Genomic DNA, 19,317 nt, shown 5'->3' on the forward strand with positions numbered 1-19,317 from the left:
CAATAAAACTATTGTATTTCGAAATGTCATATTAAACAATTATTTGAACGGGTAAATTTTAAAATATATATTAATATATATTATAACTAATACGAAAAAAAAATTATTTATAAGAAATAAAAATAAACATCCGCGCGGGCACGCGGATCAAGCTCTAGTACTCGTTTAAAAGCTTTTAAAATTATTTATTTCATCTCTTAATCAAAAAAGTATCACGCGCAAATCGATTTATGTGTGTTCTTTAGATATCCTCTGACCCTTTGGAAAATTGCATGTGATGAATGAGTTGGAGGTATGTACAAGTTGGTTAAAAATTCCACACGGATATGAAATATAAGTCCATGAGATGAAAATACGTAGCATCTTTTAGCAGCTTATGTATGGTAGTATTGATTCCTTTACTTTCTATTTTTCAAAACCCAAATGTAGAAACAACATAGTTAGAAAAAAAAACCCAAGCAATTTGCCTTTGAGGCTGGTTGGTAGAATATGCTTTGTCTTTGAGACTGGTAGATACGTTGAAGAGCTAGCTGTCTTGATAAATAATTAATGATGCTTCTTTAACAAATTTTGAAAACGTCCTCACTCAAAATTGCTAAGACCATCTCCAAAAATGAACTCTATTTTAAAGTTTCCAAAACTCTATATTTGAAGTTTAAAGGTGTTTTTCAAGTAAAACTTCAAACTTAACTTCAAAACTAATTGTATTTTATAATATGGTCTTTCTATTTTTCATAACTAATTTGAATTCATAAAATTTTTGTAAATAACTAGCACATATATAAACATATTACAACAATATTAATTAATAAAATATTATATTAAAATATAAAAATTTAAATAAAATAACTTAATTAATATTAAACTTCAAGGATAATACCATATTATTCCATAAAATAATTTTCGTAATGCATATATGATCTACTAGTGCATTTCAAAGTAAAAATAGTTCTCCTCATTTTTAATTTGTAGATTAGAGATAAAAATTATTGAAATCGAAAGGTATTAATACTTGTAAATACATTAGATCATAACAAGAAAGTAAAAGAGAAACATAAAATATTACTAACATACTAACTTTTATCGGTGATATTAATACTTGTGAATATATTTAATATGAACAAGAAAGAATTGTACGAAAAGACATCATCAACAACAATAACCATCTTAAATTACATAAAAAAAATTGGACAATATTTGGAAATTTTGAAGGTTCCGGATCAAACTTACCTGACTATAGTATTGTTGTAATATTTAAATGTGTGTAATAGTTATGTCTATGTAATTTTTTAAAAGTTTTTTTGTTAAGTTTCTTTTGTATATTTTTGTTATCTAAATCTAATTTTAAATATTTTAAATCTTCTTGTAAAGTTTTATTTAATTTTATGTGTAAACTTAAATTTTTTAAACAAAACTTAAAATATTTATGAGATATAATTTTTATATGATTAAAATAATAAACAATAAAATATTTATGAATTATAAATGTGATGTATAATTGTAGGGACCAAAATACAAATAAAAATATGAAACTTCAAATTTGAAGTTTTGAGAAGTTAAACTTCAAATATAGAGTTTCACTCCTCAAAACTTCAAATTTGAAGTTTTGAAGTTCTTTTTTGGAGAGCAAAAAACTTCATATTTGAAGTTATAGTGTCTTTTGGAGATGTTCTAAGCTACTATGAAAGGGAGACTTATAAGATGCTAATATATTCTAACATGTTGGGTGAGACTGCCTGAGAGCAATTTAAAGAGAAAGAAAAGATGGTTAAATCAAATGTCTCTTAATATTTTGTCAGGGCAGAATCCTCAAGATTTGAAAGAAAGTAGGTACCCTCTTCTTATTTTCTTTCGGTTCATATCAACAAGTGTGCGAATAAACCAAATCAGGTGAACCATTAAATTGCTTCAAACATTTTTTCCTAATTACTCAACCGAAACAAACTCTTGTTAAGCCTTAATTAAAAGATTTTCACAAATTTTGTCTTTTTGCATACACATGTAAACACATTTATCAATTTTCTGGAACATGCTTAAAGACCATTTCAGAGAAGACTCTCACAAGTCCAAAACATGTTTAGTTTATGTCTGGTGACTTGGTTCAGGTTGTGCATATTAAACTAATAAATTAGAGACTTATTGTAGAATAAGGAGACGACCTTACCTGACCTGACCCAAGTCACCAGAATAAACTGAAAGTCATTATGTTGATAAGAAGAAAAAATTAGAAGAGATGACTTTCAACAGCTGAAACTTACTTGGAAGTTCATTTTCTTTGCCCAGGGGTGTTTCTGGGAAAATGTCCCTCCAGGTCCCCACTTCACAAAGCTGGTTTGAAGTTTTTGGAAAGTCAAAATCATTTTGACTTTCGGAAAATTTATATGTTATCTGAATCCCATATAGTATTATGGGTAGATGTAAATTGAAAAAGTAATGCTGAAAACAAAATATCAAATATAAATTTCTACGATGTTTTTATTAATTTTATTATGAGAAAGTCTAAAGAAAATAATGGATATTATTGTTTTATAACAATCCTAGTTTTTTTTTTTTTTTGTCGACAACAATCCTAGTTTATTCCAATGAAAACAATAAAGAACTAATATATATTGATATCATGATTAGTTTTTATTATTCCCTAATATATTTTCATTGAGAGGTGTATTTGTAAAGAAGTATAAATTTAGTTAGTAATTAAATAAAAAAACTGGTAGTGTATATAGTAAAAGAGGAATGGAGTAGGGTTGGTGAAATGGAAAAGGAGTTGTTATAAATTCATAATTATGGAAAATAGAGAGAAAAGGGAAGGAAGAAAAACAAGAAAATAGTGTTAATGTGTTTCTCTTTAGCCTAAAAACTCATTTGTATTTGCCCAGGGGTGTTTCTGGGAAAATGTCCCTATAGCAAGAACCATATAATGCTTACCATTGTATCGTACTGTACTGTGCTATTTGCTGTTATGTTCTTGACATTCATTTTTACTTTTGTTTTGGTTTAATGCATTTACACAAATTCCCAAAAGGAAAGAATCCGTTGCAATTGAGTGAATCAAATCTGGAGAAGAGAGTAGAGGTCTGAATCGTCTGATGCAGGTAAGTTTAAAGTCTTGGCGTCTTGCGATCAGTTTCGTTTTCTTTTCTTACTATCTTTACTTGTTAAACACCAAGAAAAAACAAAGCTATACTTTATTGAAACTTCGTTAGTAATTTCTAGTTTGAACTCACTTTCGTGATAAGTGAGAAGAGTCGCAACTAACTAATTTTATATAGTTTGACCAGCCAAAAAGAGAGAGTTATATTGAACTCTCAATGTAGGGTCTTTGTGTATGAATATCAATTTCTTGAACAAAGTTTCAACTTAATGTGGAAGAACATTTCGTGCAGAAATTTCATGCTAAATTTCCTTTCCATTTTCCACGTTTTCTTGACTCTATTGGTCCTATTAATTAATACCAACAAAAAACCCTAGGTGCAGAATGTTGACTATTATATATTTGCCATTTGGTGACATGATAAATGCACTAGTACTTTATTAAAATTAATAAAAATACTTTTGAATTTTTACATGTCGAACAGAACATATATAATAAAAAATATCAATAGTTATAAAGATTTTATTTTCATTAACTAAAAATATGTGAAACATCTTTGACAAAAAAATAAAAATAAAAAGTGAAAACTGACTCACATATATGATCAATATTTTTTTCAGCAAGTCTAGTAGCATTAGAATTCCTCTCACGATCACATAATACCATTCCCATGAATTAGTTAGTTAAATACCGTTTTATATGAAATCTTAGAGCCTAAGGCCACCCTCTAACTTCGTACGTGAGATGGTATCTCATAAATTAAAAAGTAGCAGAGAGATAGAAGAATCAGTTTTGATTTAAGATCTTTTAAAAACTCATACTACTAAATACCCATTCTGACATGTGTTTATTTACAAATAAAATAAGATTAGTTGTAACTTGTAACCCCTTTAACAGTCTAACCTAGTCTATGAGATGCTATCTCATGAATAAAAAAGTAGTAGACAGAATGAAGAATCAGTTTTGATTTATGATCTTTTTAAACTGTATTAAATACCCATTTTGACATGTGTTTATTTATAAATAAGATAAAATTAATTCTAACATCCATCATTAAAGTTCATACACAAATTACACAATAATTTAGCCTTAACCCCCCCCACCCCCCACCCCAATTAGTTATTTATCATGAAACTATAAACTATCATTTATTTTATTTTTGACAAAAAATATTTCTTGTCGAATTACTAATATTTATATATCATTATTGTACGTCCTATATTACACATGTATTAGTCTACGTGTAGTTTTAAAATACAAACATGTTTTAAAATACTTAACCCCCCCCCCCCCCCCCCCACTATAATTTATTTTATTTTATTTTTTGACAAAAACTATTTCTTATCAACTTACTAATACTAAGTGATTTTTCCGTGCTCATGCACATGTATAAATATTTCTATAGTAAATATAGTATAATAATTTACTGCTACTTACTTTTCATTTTAAATTAATTTATATGCATCATTTATATTAATAATATTATATTACTTTAATTATACATAAGATTTTATATATGTTATATCTAATTGATTTGTTATTTTTCAGTCGATTTAGTTATCATTTAGGTAAATTAGATTGCATATATGAATTCAACTGTAATATTTTTTTATTCTATATATTAAAATTTTGATTAATTTCTTATTTGCATTTAGGTGGTTGTTATCTTAGATTATATTTTATGAAGATTATGTATAACTTAAGATATATTGTGCTTAGAATGAAAAAATAAATAAAATAAACTAAAGTGTCTGATTCCAAATTACATAAATTAATATAACAAAACGATAATATTCTGAAGTCTCATGCATATATATAAATTTTACAAAAGAACTAAATTGTAATAGTTGATTAATATTTTATTTTCATTTTTAATATGTTTTGAGTTGAGTTACATATATTCTTTCAAATTCAAAATGAAGTATAATTATTATTTTTATTATAATTAAGTCAAATGTGCATGTATTTTCATAATATTTTTCAAATTATATGTTGATGTTTTTTAAAAGAATATTAGAAAATAAAGTGATGATCAATATGAAGTTACATGCGTAAGTAGCTGATACATTTTGAAAACTCATGTACACATATCAATATTTACAATAATTATAATATTTAAAAAATTCTAAATAACTTTATGCCTTTGATTTATTGAATGGAAACTAAAATTTATTTTAAATAATCTTAAAAATGAGAATTCAGATTTGCTTTGGTATTTTGATTGTGGTTCTATTAAGTTCCACAAACATAAAAACATAAAATTTAAAAGCATATTTAATATTAAGAAAAAAATAACTTTAATAATGATAAAATATAATATATCTACCTCATTAAACTATTTTGTAACTATTTGATCAAACGATGTTTATTTAAAAACTTTTTTTTTATTTTTTTTTAATATCTCTTAAGCAGTAAAAAAATTGTGAATGTATTTAAAAATAATATTATATAAGTAAAATATAATTTATCGATATTTGTTTGTTGTAATTGAAAGATATTATAGTCAACTAAATTTATGAAACTCTTAAAAATAAGCAGTAAACAAATTGTGATTGTATTTAAAAATAATACTATATAAGTAAAATATAATTTATCGATATTTTTTTGTTGTTATTGGAAGATATTATAGTCAACTAAATTTATGAAAAATAAATAAAAAATTTCAATATTACTAATTATAAAATATTTTTAGACAATTAAACATATATCAGTTTATGTTACTTAATTATTTTATGTAATCATCTAAGAAAATATATAGGTATATAAAAATATTTTTATTACTTTGAATTTTTTTGTATTGTTTAAATTATGTTTTAAAAGAAATAATATTTCTGTTTCTAATATCAAGATTATCTGTGTAATTTTTTTTTAATGAAATCACATTATATAGAAATTTATAATTTTCATCTAAGAAAATATAGATATAAAGAAAGTATTTTATTAGTTCAAAATTATATTTTATGTTATATAAAATTTTTTTGTTAAATGTAATATTACTATTTTGTGAACTTTCCTTTTTTATGAAATCATATTATATATACATATATTTTCGTTTTTCATTTTTTTTACTTTATAAAAAAATTTCTTTTTTATTATATGTGTATATTTTTCAGATTTTTTTAAAAGGAAACTAAATAAAATAATAAATAATAGTATTTCAAATGTAAGTTAATTCATTAAGAGTATTAGTTTAATCAACCATCTGTGAAAGTTAAAGCTACGACACATTGGAAACTGACTTCTCAAATAATATTACAGAGATTGTATTTTAAAAAATTAAAATGAAAACTAAATAAAAAGTTAATAATAGTATTTAAATTCATTAAAAATATCTTTGTAAATAACCGTCGTAAAAATTAACAAGAACGTAAGAAACTGACTTGTCAAATAATATTATAAAGATTTATATATCATTATTGTACGTCTATATTATACATGTATTAGTCTACGTGTAGTTTTGAAATACAAACATGAAGCATCTATGTTTATCAAAAAAAAAAAATGAAGCCTCTATATGGCACCGTTCACACGATAAGGTCGTATATATATTAATTAAAAATAACCGCTTGTGTTCCTCGCATGAGACTTTTCTACGGTTAAAGATGTCATCTAAACAATGACGGAGACTCCCGTATTACCAAACCCGTCGAGTTATTTAGGTTTTCTCTTGCTATATAAATGACCAAAGTGTTCTCTCTTTTCTTCATATCAATCAGAGAGAACCAAACATGAATCCAAACTCCGACAACAACCAAAGATGGGAGGCGAAGCTGAAGGACTTAACTTCCAACGTCCAGCAGATACAAGACAGCTTGTTGGAGGAGATACTCACACCAAACCTGAACATAGAATACCTCCAACGTTTTCAAGTCGAGAGGTTTGATAAAGAGCTCTTCAAGAAGAACGTACCGGTCGTGTCCTATGAAGATATTAAGCCTTATATCGATCGTGTCGTGAACGGAGAGTCATCCGATGTATTATCGGCCCGTCCTATTACTGGTTTCTTGCTAAGGTATATAAGAAGTTATTTCTCTCTATTGATTAGTTTGTCTTTCTCGTACCAAAACTAAGTTCTTGAAATGTGTTTGTAGTTCTGGAACTTCGGGAGGAGCACAAAAGATGATGCCATGGAACAACAAGTACTTGGACAATTTAACATTTGCATATGATCTTCGTATGCACGTTATAACCAAGTAAGTCCCATAGTTTTTTTTTTTAATATCAAAAAGTCATTCTATTATATGAAGTGGTTTAAAAAACCAACTGAAATAAAATAACCAATAAACAATAAACAATAATTTTCGAATTTAAAACCTAACACTCTTAGCTAACAAATATGCAATTTTGTTATTCGCCCGATGAACAAAATAATAGGGTAAAAGCATGGAAACATTCTCTATAGTCTTTTTAATATAGTTTTAACCATTATCTATATGAATATTTTGAATCAGACCACGGATGATTAATAAATCGTATCTTTGTTTTGTTTAGGCATGTGAAAGGTTTAGAACAAGGAAAAGGGATGATGTTTCTCTTCACTAAACAAGAAGCCATTACTCCTTCTGGCTTACCTGCTCGAGTCGCAACCAGCAGCTATTTCAAGAGCGACTATTTCAAGAACCGGCCATCCAACTGGTACTACTCGTACACAAGCCCTGACGAAGTCATATTATGTTCCAACAACACACAAAGTCTGTACTGCCATTTGCTATGTGGACTGGTCCAAAGAGACGAGGTTGTGAGAATGGGTTCCATCTTCGCTTCAGTCATGGTCCGAGCAATCAAGTTTCTTGAAACTTATTGGGAAGAGTTGTGTTCAAACATCCGTTCAGGCCGTCTCAGCGAGTGGATCACAGACCTTGGTTGTCGTAGTTCCGTGTCTTTGGTCCTTGGAGGACCACGTCCTGACTTAGCAGACACGATTGAAACTATATGCAACCAGAGTTCATGGAAAGGTATAGTCACAAGACTTTGGCCAAACACCAAGTATATTGAAACCGTTGTTACGGGTTCAATGGGACAATACGTTCCCACCATGAACTACTACTGTGACGACTTGCCTCTCGTTTCAACAACGTACGGTTCTTCGGAGACAACGTTTGGGATTAATGTAGATCCTTTGTGCAAACCTGAAGATGTTTCTTATGCTTTCATGCCTAACATGTCTTACTTTGAGTTCATTACAATGGATGGAGACAAGCGTGATGTGGTTGACCTTCAAGATGTGAAGCTTGGGTGCACTTATGAACCCGTGGTCACAAATTTCGCCGGTGAGCTTAATAAACATCACGGCCTTAACAACATGCAAACAAAAAAATTATATGGTTTAATTAAATTTTGTGATTTTTTTTATTCTTTTCAGGTTTGTATAGAATGAGAGTGGGAGACGTTCTCTTGGTGACTGGTTTCTACAACAACGCACCTCAGTTTAAGTTCGTAAGAAGAGAGAACGTTGTCTTGAGCATAGATTCAGACAAAACCAACGAGGAAGATCTCTTTAAAGCTGTTAGCCAAGCCAAGCTCGTTCTTGACTCATCAGATCTCATTCTTGTAGACTTCACCAGCTATGCAGACACCTCAACGTTTCCGGGTCATTACGTGCTTTATGTGGAAGTAAAGGCCAAAGAAGGGAACAATCATTTGGAGCTCAATGAAGAGGCATTCTCCAAGTGTTGTTCAGTGATAGAGGATTCACTTGACAATGTTTACAAGAGATGTAGGTTCAAAGATGGATCGGTGGGACCATTGGAGATAAGGGTGGTGCGTCAAGGGACGTTTGATTATCTCATGGACTTCTTTATTAAACAAGGTGCTTCCATTGGTCAATACAAGACTCCTAGATGCATTAAATCAGGAAAGGCCTTAGAATTTATGGAGGACTATGTGGTTGCAAGTTTCTTTAGTACTTGAAATTGTTGTTCTTTGAATTGTTGGTCCAAGTGACTCGTGGTGGAGTCTTAGTTGCAATAAATTTACATGTGCCAGTCTATCTTGTGCACTTTCTGAATATTGATATTTTGTAGTATGTTTTTCACTAGTTTTTCTGAATATTGATATCCCCTATGTATTAAAGGAGAAACACTTTTAAAACTTACCTTAAAAGTTTACTAGCAAGGAATGTGACAAGGTGACGTGGCTTCACGAGAAGTTTTTATTTAGTAAAACGCTTAGGTGTCACGCAGAGAACCTTTTTCACAAAAAACTGTGAATTTAATGCGTTCACACTAACATTCCTTAAAAAGAACTTCATACCATCTATATTTTTCTTGACGAACACTTTTACGTGATAAACCTTCAGCTTCAAGTTCGATTAATTGATTTATTAATCCTCTCAATATAATCATAGCTTCAATAAAGATTCCTTATTCCTCTATATGTTCCTGTTAAAAACGGTAACTCATCTGATCTATCGCCATTATGTCGACAGATCCGCAGAGACGACAAAACGATGAAACTTTAGTACGATGCCAAGTGTTAATGAAAAAACCCTTTTCTCCATACATGCTTTCATGCATTTAACAGAGTACTCACGTTCTTGAGAACCGCCTCTCATTACTGAAAGAGGACGTTGAAAATCTATTTCTAGATAAATATGTCGTACTCGGTTTTGTTACTGCTCGATGAGGTGATCTTTGTTTCGAGGAGACTGAAACACTATAAATCGTCTCGGCTTAGTGTATTAGTCTTCCCGAGCAAGCAATATAAGTATGTAAGTGTCACCACCTTCGCCGCCATTAGAGCTCTGCATTAGACGACCTTGAAGATGAGACTTCCAGGAACGAACCACCAGCAAGTCTCACGTGATGGTCGCATCTGGAACAACCTTTACAAATTAGAAGGTCAAATAACCTTCAATTTTTTTTATTATGCAACTATGTTTTCTGAATTTAAAGGAGCTATACTTTTTTTTTATTTCACTCAATTATTGTTTTGATTATAATATGTTATTGATCCACCTTTTTCGATTTTATTTGTTAAACCCCTAAGTTCATAACTACTACAACGTGATAGGTGAAATATAAAAAAATTATTTTCCAAAGCTTCTTCTCAAACTTGCAAACACCATATATTAAATTTTAATATTAGTAAACTCATTATAAAATGTTTCTGGTTTCACCCCTCATAACAATCATACCTTTAGTTCTATCTAATTATCACTTAAAGTATACCTTATGTTATACATAATCATAATATATACTTTCATCATTAATATATATATCTTATTCTGCGCAAAGCGCGGATTACTATCTAGTTTTGTAGTATATTTTGAACTAGGCCAACATTGACAACTTCAAAGTCTAAAAAAACCCAGAGCATCTTATGAAACATAAATGAAGTTAGAGATGGGTTTATTAAAGGCCCAAGAATGAACCCCAATAGCTTTGATTCGAAACCAAGCCCTTCTTTTAATACTTCACCACCTTGCTTCCAAAACCGAGGTAGACAATCCGGTTCACTTTTTCGTTTAACTATCTTGGTCTTGTTTATATGGTTATTTTCTTGATGCAAAATATATGATGTTTGCAAGATATGAACTAATTTCATATTTCTTATATATAACTTAAAATTTTACACAGTATTTAAGTCTAACTCTATTGAATTTGTTTTCATCGCTGATCCCTCTTGATGAATCGACTCAGCTTTTGTGCTATTTTTTTCTTTTTTGCCTATATATAGCTCTTTCCACATCTGTAAATGACCCTATTTTTTCCATTTCTATAATCAATTTGATATTTTATCAAAAAAAAAAAGATACTCCATTTGTTTCATATTAATTGTTGTTTTAACTTTTAAATTTTATTTCATCACTAATATCGTTTTACATTTTCAAAGTAAATATTAAATATTTTTTAAAAAATTTACCTTTACTTTTAACTTATTAATAAATAAAATCAAACAAACTAATGTATTAAATATGGATAAAACAGATAAATTATTATTTTTTAATTTGTGTGTAAACGACAATATAAAAAAGGAGGGAATATCTGATAAATCGTTTCATGAATATCTATATTATTAAAAGAAAAGTACCCATTTGAAAATGTTCTTACTTCATTAATTAAACTCTCTATTTTTTTGCTTGTCTTTTTCAGTTGCATTTATAAAATATCCTAAAACGAATAAAACTTCCTAATTTATTACTTGTCTTTTTAGTTACATTAATGAAATATGCTTAAATGAATTTAAACTTCCTATTTTATTGTTTGTCTTTTTCAGTTACCTTAATGATAATCACTTGGGCTTTCTTAATAAGGTCTTTTAACATAATTGGGTTATGGATATTTAATTTTTATCTTTATCTCAAAACAAAAAAATATAAATAATTTATTATTAATAAAACCTCTAAAATTATTTACATAAATCAGCTGTTTTTATATGTTAAATTCTTCATATAAGTTTAAAAAATCATTGTATTTTCTTTAAATATGTATAAATAATTTACAATCTTTTATGCCATACTAATTAAGTCATTATATAATATTTGTTTATATTTTACATTCATAGCCATTGTTTTTATATATCGTATACAATTCTCTAATTACGTGCATATGTTCAATTTGTTTATATGATATCGACTATTCGTCATAAATCAATGGTTTAAGACCCCAAAAAAGTAATTTACTTAGTGAATATAATTTATTAAATATTAAAAATACATCATTTAGTTAATTAAATAATCAAAAACCGTAAATTCATATCCGCGCAGGATCTAGTTTCAGTTAATTATTAAGTCTCATAACTGTTTAATAGTTTTTGAATTTCTTATGATTTGTCCGTAAAATTTTAGAAAAAAAAAACAGAAACAAGATAAGTCTTGAGTTCCAAGTTTTAGATAACTAACATGTGTCCAACTAGTTCCATATAAAGAATAATCCAAATAAAAAGAACCTATATTCAACAATCATAATAACAACTAGTTCCGCACTCATTCATAATTTGTGCGTAACACTGTTACCAAAACATGCGAAGCTATAAGCTCTAAAAATAAAGATTGCTAAAAAAAGAAAAAGAGATCTATGAATGAACACAACGAATGGTCCCCACCCCGCACCATTCCAAAAATATTTCAGTGGGTTGATATCTTTTCTTCAGATCATTGTCTTTTTTTTTTTTGATCAACCTAGATCATTGTCTTTATAAACCTTTTTTCACATCTTCTTTCCTCAACATCAATAGCCTAGAGTACAAAAAACCTATTTTCTCCCAACTTGCAAGCTTCATGCTCTTATCACTCCTTGGATTCCTTGCTCCATCAATTCGTTCAAACTATAGTATAGTTCCTTTCTAATTGTGTTGTACGTATACACACACACGTCTTGTTTTGGGGTTTGTGTGTGAGTCCATAGTTTATTGCAAAAATGGATAGGATGTATGGAAAGGGACCGGCTCCACCGGAAACGTCGGCGGAGGAGTATCCATCTTGGAACGAGTCTGATGTCACTGCTATGATGTCCTCTTTCAGCAATGTCATCGAGTATCCGGCAGCCGACGGACACGAAATGTCAGACCCGCCGGTCAAACAAGAGCTTGATAAGTCGGATCAACTACAGCAAGACCAAGGTAATTAGTTAGTTCCATACTTTAATACCATAGAAATCTTGTTTGCTTACTAATTTAAATACCATAGATATCTTCATTTATATATATATATATATATATCTGTAATAGTAATAACTTAATCGTTTAGATAGCTAGCTGGTGTAAGGAACTTGTTACAATACGTTAACGACTAAATACTTACTATTAATTAATAAACATTTCTCACTTAAAAACTAAAATATGAGAAAGGAATTTGTAAATGCATCTCTCTTTTAATTTACTTTACGTAAAGAACTTTCCTTCTGTCACCGATCATGTTACTACGTGTGTATCCTTGTTTTAGTACATCTAGATGTGTTTGTGTTCTTCCTTTGAAAGTACAAGCTCTATTATAATATTTTATAAATGCAGGTTTCATACTCGTCAAACATATAGTTTACATGTGGCTTCTGACCTAACTCGATGGGAGTAATTTGGACCTCGCATGTTCCTTTGTTTATTTGAAACTAATTTGTCTTCGGTCGTTCTTTATCAACTTTGAAGTATATCAACATGATCAACTTGTATTATATTAGGTGCGTTAAAAGAAAAACATGTCATACCTAAAAGTCGATCGTTATCAAAACTCAAAGTCTTAGTTTATACTTTTATTGAGTCATAGACACATTCGTCACATTTTATACTTTGAATGATGAGTTAATTACGCTTACATGTTTCATCCTGTATGAACAAAAATACAACCGAATTATTTTTTGCTAGGAAAAATAAAGGGACCGAAATTAACCTTACATAGAAACAAAAACCCATGTAGTATTTGTAAAGCAAATACTTTGTCACAGTTTTTGTGAATAAGTCTGAGTCTTTATATTAGTTGATTACCAATAAGTTTGTTGACAAAAAGAAAATAAAATAAAGATTACCAATCAGTCATAATTTGCTTAATTTTATCAGCTTTTGTGAATTTAATTTTCAGTATGCATGTAAATGCTTAACTCTTTGAATATTTGGTTAAATGATACATCCATCTTATTTATTTTTGTTCCTTTCAAGTGATAAACATCGAAACTAGTTTTCTCTTAGATTATTCCCTTGCTAAACAAGTGAAATCACACGTAGTATCTTCTCATGCATGTAGAATTGCACATACGCGTATTCTTTTCTTTGTTTTGTTACATGCAATAATTTATTTTATGTAACATGTTCTTCAAGATCAACCAAGAAAAAAACACTATAGAGGCGTACGGCAGCGACCATGGGGCAAATGGGCGGCCGAGATCCGTGACCCAAAGAAAGCTGCTCGTGTATGGCTCGGGACTTTTGAGACAGCAGAGGAAGCTGCTTTAGCCTACGACCGAGCCGCCCTCAAATTCAAAGGCACCAAAGCTAAGCTCAACTTCCCTGAACGCGTCCAAGGTCCTTCGACCACAAGCAACGTCGCATCTCAATCCAGCTGTGATCATGCCCCAAGAGATGGTAATGAATTAATGAACTCCGCTCCTCCTCTTCTTGGTCCATCTACTACTACTACTACTTCGTGGCCAACGGATTATAATCAAGACATACTTCAATACGCTCAGTTGCTTACGAGTAACAATGACGTTGATTTATCGTACTACACGTCGACTCTCTTCAGTAGTCAGCAACAGCCTTTCTCAACGCCTTCATCATCATCTTCTTCCTCGTTAACTTCTCAACAGATGCAACAGCAGCCTCAGCGTGAAGAGGAGAAGAACTATGGTTACAATTATTATTACTACCCAAGAGAATAATCTCATTATTATTGTTGGTCGAATAAGTTTCTTATAAATCTCTATCATAAATTCGTAGAAGCGAGTAAATTGCAACGAAACTTTGGTTGGATGAGAGACGTGTGCACTTTGTTTTTTCTTAGTTGTTAGTAAAATTTGGAAGTACTGATTGGTCATGTCTTAAGTTATGTGTAAAACAATGTTTAATTATTTATAAAAATCATGTTTACATAAAATGTTCAATTTTAAATCATTGTATTTGGTCGCTGCAGATATATTGATCATCTACTGATCTTTATAAAATTAAATTATTAATCAAGAAAAGATGCATTTTTGTTTTTTATTTTTGCTAAAATTTGGAAGGATGCATAATATACAAAAGTGGAAAGAAAAATTTGGGAATGACAGATGAAAATTAGAAACCAAAGCGTTAAAACATAAATGATAAAGGAAATTTAATTGAACTGCTTTTAGGATTTCGAAGTATATTCCTCTTTCGTTCGTACAATATCATTGTCACTGAACATAAATGATAAAATAATCATAATTGAGAAAAGGAACATGAGTTTAGACCTTTTAATGATAAAAGTAGGCATGGGCGTAAAAACCGAAAACCGAACCGCAACCGAACCGAAAAACCGAATCCGAAACCGAACCAAAGTTCAAAAATAACCGAACGGTTCCTATATTTCTATAACCGAAAAATCAAAACTGAACCGAGAACCGAATGGGTACCCGAATATTCGAAATAAAATTTATATACCTAAAAATATTAATTATATTTAGTATTAAAAATACTAAATATTCAAAACTTACTACTTATATACCGAACTATCCAAAAAAGTCGAAATACTCAAATATTTTTTTTATCTAGAGTATTTTAAATTATCCAAATTATCCTAAATAACCGAATTACCCAACTAGTTTTTATCCAAACTATTAAAATTTATCTGAATTACCCTATTTATATCCAAAAAATCGCCAATAAATTGTTTTTTACCCCGAATCATCAAAATTAACCGAAAAACCGGAGCCGAACTGTAACTAAATTGAAACCACAAATTTATTGGATATTATTCGGTTCTTATAATTGTTATCTGAACCGACCCGAAACCGAAAAAAACCGAACCGGATCCGAACCAAATTTCATAGATAACCGAATGGTTCCTATATCTCTATAACCGAAAAACCGAAAACTGAAAGAACCGAACCGGAATCGAACCGAAAACCGAACGTTGAGGCTTAAATAAAAGGATATGCTAGTTCACAAAAAAAAGAGAGGATTAATTTGGTTCTATATGTACTGTGAATTTTAATATAAATTTGTAATATATACCAAAATTATGTATTTGAGATATGCCTTATATTTTCAAAATGATAATTTAGTCTTTATTATATGTACTAGGATGCTGGCCCCGCGCAAGCGCGGAGATTTAGTTGTAATTTGTAAATGATGTATTGGTATGTGATAGTGACACAATAGCCAAAGTTACAATATCTCAAATTATACCTTAAGCAAAAGTTACGTAAAGAATACATCATAACATTTGAAATCAATAAAATTTGATTATTGTTTATTTTCATAACTTTTTTCAAAATGGAATTGGAACATCGAGTTTTTGATACATCAAATGAGAAGCCAAAATCTATAATATAACAACAACATGAAGCATTTCATGATAAAAAATACATCTATGCAAGCCAAACTTAAGATCTCATTAACCTTATCCATTTTGTTCCCAGAACGCTACTTGTAAGCAACAAAAGTTGCTTTGGACTGGTAACTACTGATAGTTCCTAATATGTACAGAACATAATCATGATCTGAGTGTTTTTGTTATAGCTTCACGTAGCATTAACCAATTATATTGTAGCTTCTATGTTAACCCTTTGTCAAATCTGAATGAAGTTGCCAATGATACCAGCAACTGTGAGTTTTTGTATCAGACTTGACCTTTTAATGAGACAACTAGAAGACAAAAAAAAATTAAATTTGATAATTGAAAATGTGTGAGAAAAATCTTTGTAAGACCAAAAGGCACAGATGGAGGGATGAGTCAAAGAGAAAACACTAAGGTTTCTTCACAGCAATCAAACATGATCACATTTAGATAAAACTGTAGCCTTGTATGCCGCATTTCCCATCTCTATCTCCTTTAACGCTTTCTCCTTCCTCTCCTTACTCTCTTTTTCTTCTCCAAACTCTGACTCATGTTCATGCTCCGGTTTTTTTTTCTTCTCTACCTCAGGATCCTTCCTTAGAGGCACAACTATCTTATCTTCCTTGGAGGCACAACTATCTTCTCCAAACGCTGACTCAAGTGTTTGGTTGTATTGATTTTTTTTTGGGTAAAAGGTTATATTTAAATTGTATATAAAGATATAACGAAAGCTATATATAATCATCGAGTAGATATGGCCAAACAAAATTTTCTTTTTGGTTTTAGCTAGTGTGCTCCTCGAACAATCACAGTCTCACAGATGATCACGACGAATATCGTTGTCGCTAATCATTTAAAGAATAGCTTTAAATCAGCTGAGACTTATCTTTCCACACATTAATTCAAGTGTCTTCTTCTGTGCATGAATCTATGAATGATAAATTGTTGGGTTATAATTATTTGAGGTTTATGTTATTTATTTATTTATTGATACATGTGATAATAGGACAAGCAAACCTGGTCTTCAGATTTAGATCGAGCTTTGGTCCACCAAAGATAGTACTTTAAACACTACACTTTCATTATCCTACCTCCAGTTTGATTGGCCTTACGTGATCGTTGGGAACATTTCTACATATATTTTACATTACTTGCACCATTCGTTATTCGTGTACTAAAATAATATTACAAAATAGCATCAATCGTATATGTTTATTTGAAACGTAATGCATGTTTAAAAGTAGATAAACAATGGCTTAAATACAGTAGTTATTATCTTTTGGTTAATCCGAATAAACAAAGTAGATAAGCTTCGAATTTTTCTGTTTTACTAAAATTTATATAAATGCATGACTTATTTTACTTGTATTTTTTGTTCGGATTGGTCTATTCTAAAATATGAGTGGGTTATATATAATTGAGATATATATGAGACTTATGAGATGATGTAGAAATATCACACTAAAGAGCTTCTCGAGAGTTACGCATGCGCAAAGCGAAATGGGTCCCTTCCCATATTCCAGATCCTAGGACCAAGTCTAATCACCTGTCATCCCAATATTAAATCTTTCCAATTATTCTTTCCCAAAATTTAAGTAGACGACACAAATTTTCACATAGGTTGTGATTGAATAGCATCTTTGGCGTTAATATTTACGCTGGCAAATTTATTTCTCTAGTTAACACTGAAGTGTAGCCAATCAAGTGAAATGATATTTTCTTTAATTTACTCTATTTACTGTTAAAACAAGAGAAAATGTACACTCATTATTACTCTACTTTTTTTTTTTTTTTTTTTTTTAACCTGGGGGTATCCCAGGCCCATGGAGAGGCCCGGACTAATCTCCAAGGGGAGGTGCAGTCCACGGATAGACTCTCTCTCCGGATATTTAAATGGGCCCTAAAGCATAGGCCCATATCCGTATTGGGTGACCAGGATAATTGTGACTTAGTTTCGCGCAGCTGGTGGATCGAACCTGAAACGTGTTGGTGTCTCAGTCCCGTCTCCTTACCACTCGACCACAATCACCCGGTCTATTACTCTACTTTCTACTAGAGTAAAATTGTTTTCTCCCTTTTCCACTCTTTTTCACGTTCTGGTTTACTCCCATTTTTACCATTTTATATTACTCCATTTTACTCCGTCAGTTACCAATCAAACTCATAGACATTCTTTTTTGCCTAAACATTATCTTTCTTTTTCAAGAATATCTTGACTTGGACGTACGGTATCTGTGACAAGATACTTTTACCAGGCTTTCGGCTTCAGAAGTTTCAAAATTTGCGGCTGCTTTGCGTTGATTCCGTCCAGAATGAACTTCCCCAAAATACAATGATTATATTCGCATGCACATTAAGAATGCTATTTTCCCCGAATTTGAATTTTTATTTAAATAAAATCAAAACCATATCCATCTGAAAAATTAAGATTTAGGTTTTTGTTTATACAGATTACCCCCTGTTCGGAACTACGCTAGACGCTAGTCGGACAGTAACTTCGAACCTAGCGAGTTACCGAAAAATCGGGGAGTAGTTGGAGATTATGCGGAACCTAGTTTTAAATATAATTTAATATATTTATAATATATTTAGCTAATTTTAAACATGATGATACAAGTTCTTCGATATAATTATATAATTTTTTATATATAATTTTAAACAGTCTCTTTTTGATTCGTAAATGGTGGGTTTGGTACGAAAAAATTCTTAAATGTAGTATTATGTGTTTGTTTTGGGTTTGGTAGCTAATTATAATTATTTAGTAATAAATAATTACACAAAATTTGTCAATAATGAGTAAAAATAATCAACCGTGTTTTAACTTACACGGACGAAAAAAAAAACTTAGACGGTCAACGCGGGATTAAGCGGGAATTAGACGATCAACGCGGGATTAGACGGGGATTAGGCAGGAATTAGGCGGTCAACGCGGAAATTAGGTAATCTTACGCAGGTCAACGCGGATCAACACTTGGCTACACCGATTTAGGCATAATCGCCGCGGTAAACCTCTTAATAGATATGTAATATACAATTCAACTACTACTTCACATTTAAACTCAAATTGTAGACCTTAGCACTAACCGAGAACGGCTTAGCAAGAGGAGAGGTCAAACAGTGCAGTGTTCCAGGGCCCACACAAAGAGGTCCAATAATTTCTTTTTATTTCTTCTTTTTTTTGCAATTTGGTTAGTTGATTTTTTAAAAGAATTGTTATAAATGAAATTACTTTAATAAAAACGTTTATATATATATATACTAGGGTCGGCCCGCCCTA

General features: G+C 30.4%; 2 protein-coding genes across 2 annotated transcripts; both read left to right on the forward strand.

Moving 5' to 3' along the window:
* Window positions 1-1,646: 1,646 nt before the first annotated feature.
* Window positions 1,647-9,098, forward strand: LOC106407722 (4-substituted benzoates-glutamate ligase GH3.12-like). Its single transcript, XM_048748615.1, has 5 exons — window positions 1,647-3,092; window positions 6,808-7,103; window positions 7,183-7,284; window positions 7,583-8,361; window positions 8,454-9,098. The coding sequence occupies exons 1-5, from the start codon at window positions 3,087-3,089 to the stop codon at window positions 8,999-9,001; spliced, it is 1,731 nt and encodes a 576-aa protein (XP_048604572.1). The 5' UTR covers window positions 1,647-3,086; the 3' UTR covers window positions 9,002-9,098.
* A 2,620-nt stretch (window positions 9,099-11,718) lies between these two features.
* On the forward strand, window positions 11,719-14,610 carry LOC106409736 (ethylene-responsive transcription factor ERF113-like). Its single transcript, XM_013850304.3, has 2 exons — window positions 11,719-12,652; window positions 13,841-14,610. The coding sequence occupies exons 1-2, from the start codon at window positions 12,451-12,453 to the stop codon at window positions 14,398-14,400; spliced, it is 762 nt and encodes a 253-aa protein (XP_013705758.1). The 5' UTR covers window positions 11,719-12,450; the 3' UTR covers window positions 14,401-14,610.
* Window positions 14,611-19,317: the final 4,707 nt, after the last annotated feature.

This window comes from Brassica napus, chromosome C2 (assembly GCF_020379485.1).
Source record: "Brassica napus cultivar Da-Ae chromosome C2, Da-Ae, whole genome shotgun sequence".
NCBI classification, from domain to species: Eukaryota; Viridiplantae; Streptophyta; class Magnoliopsida; order Brassicales; family Brassicaceae; genus Brassica; species Brassica napus.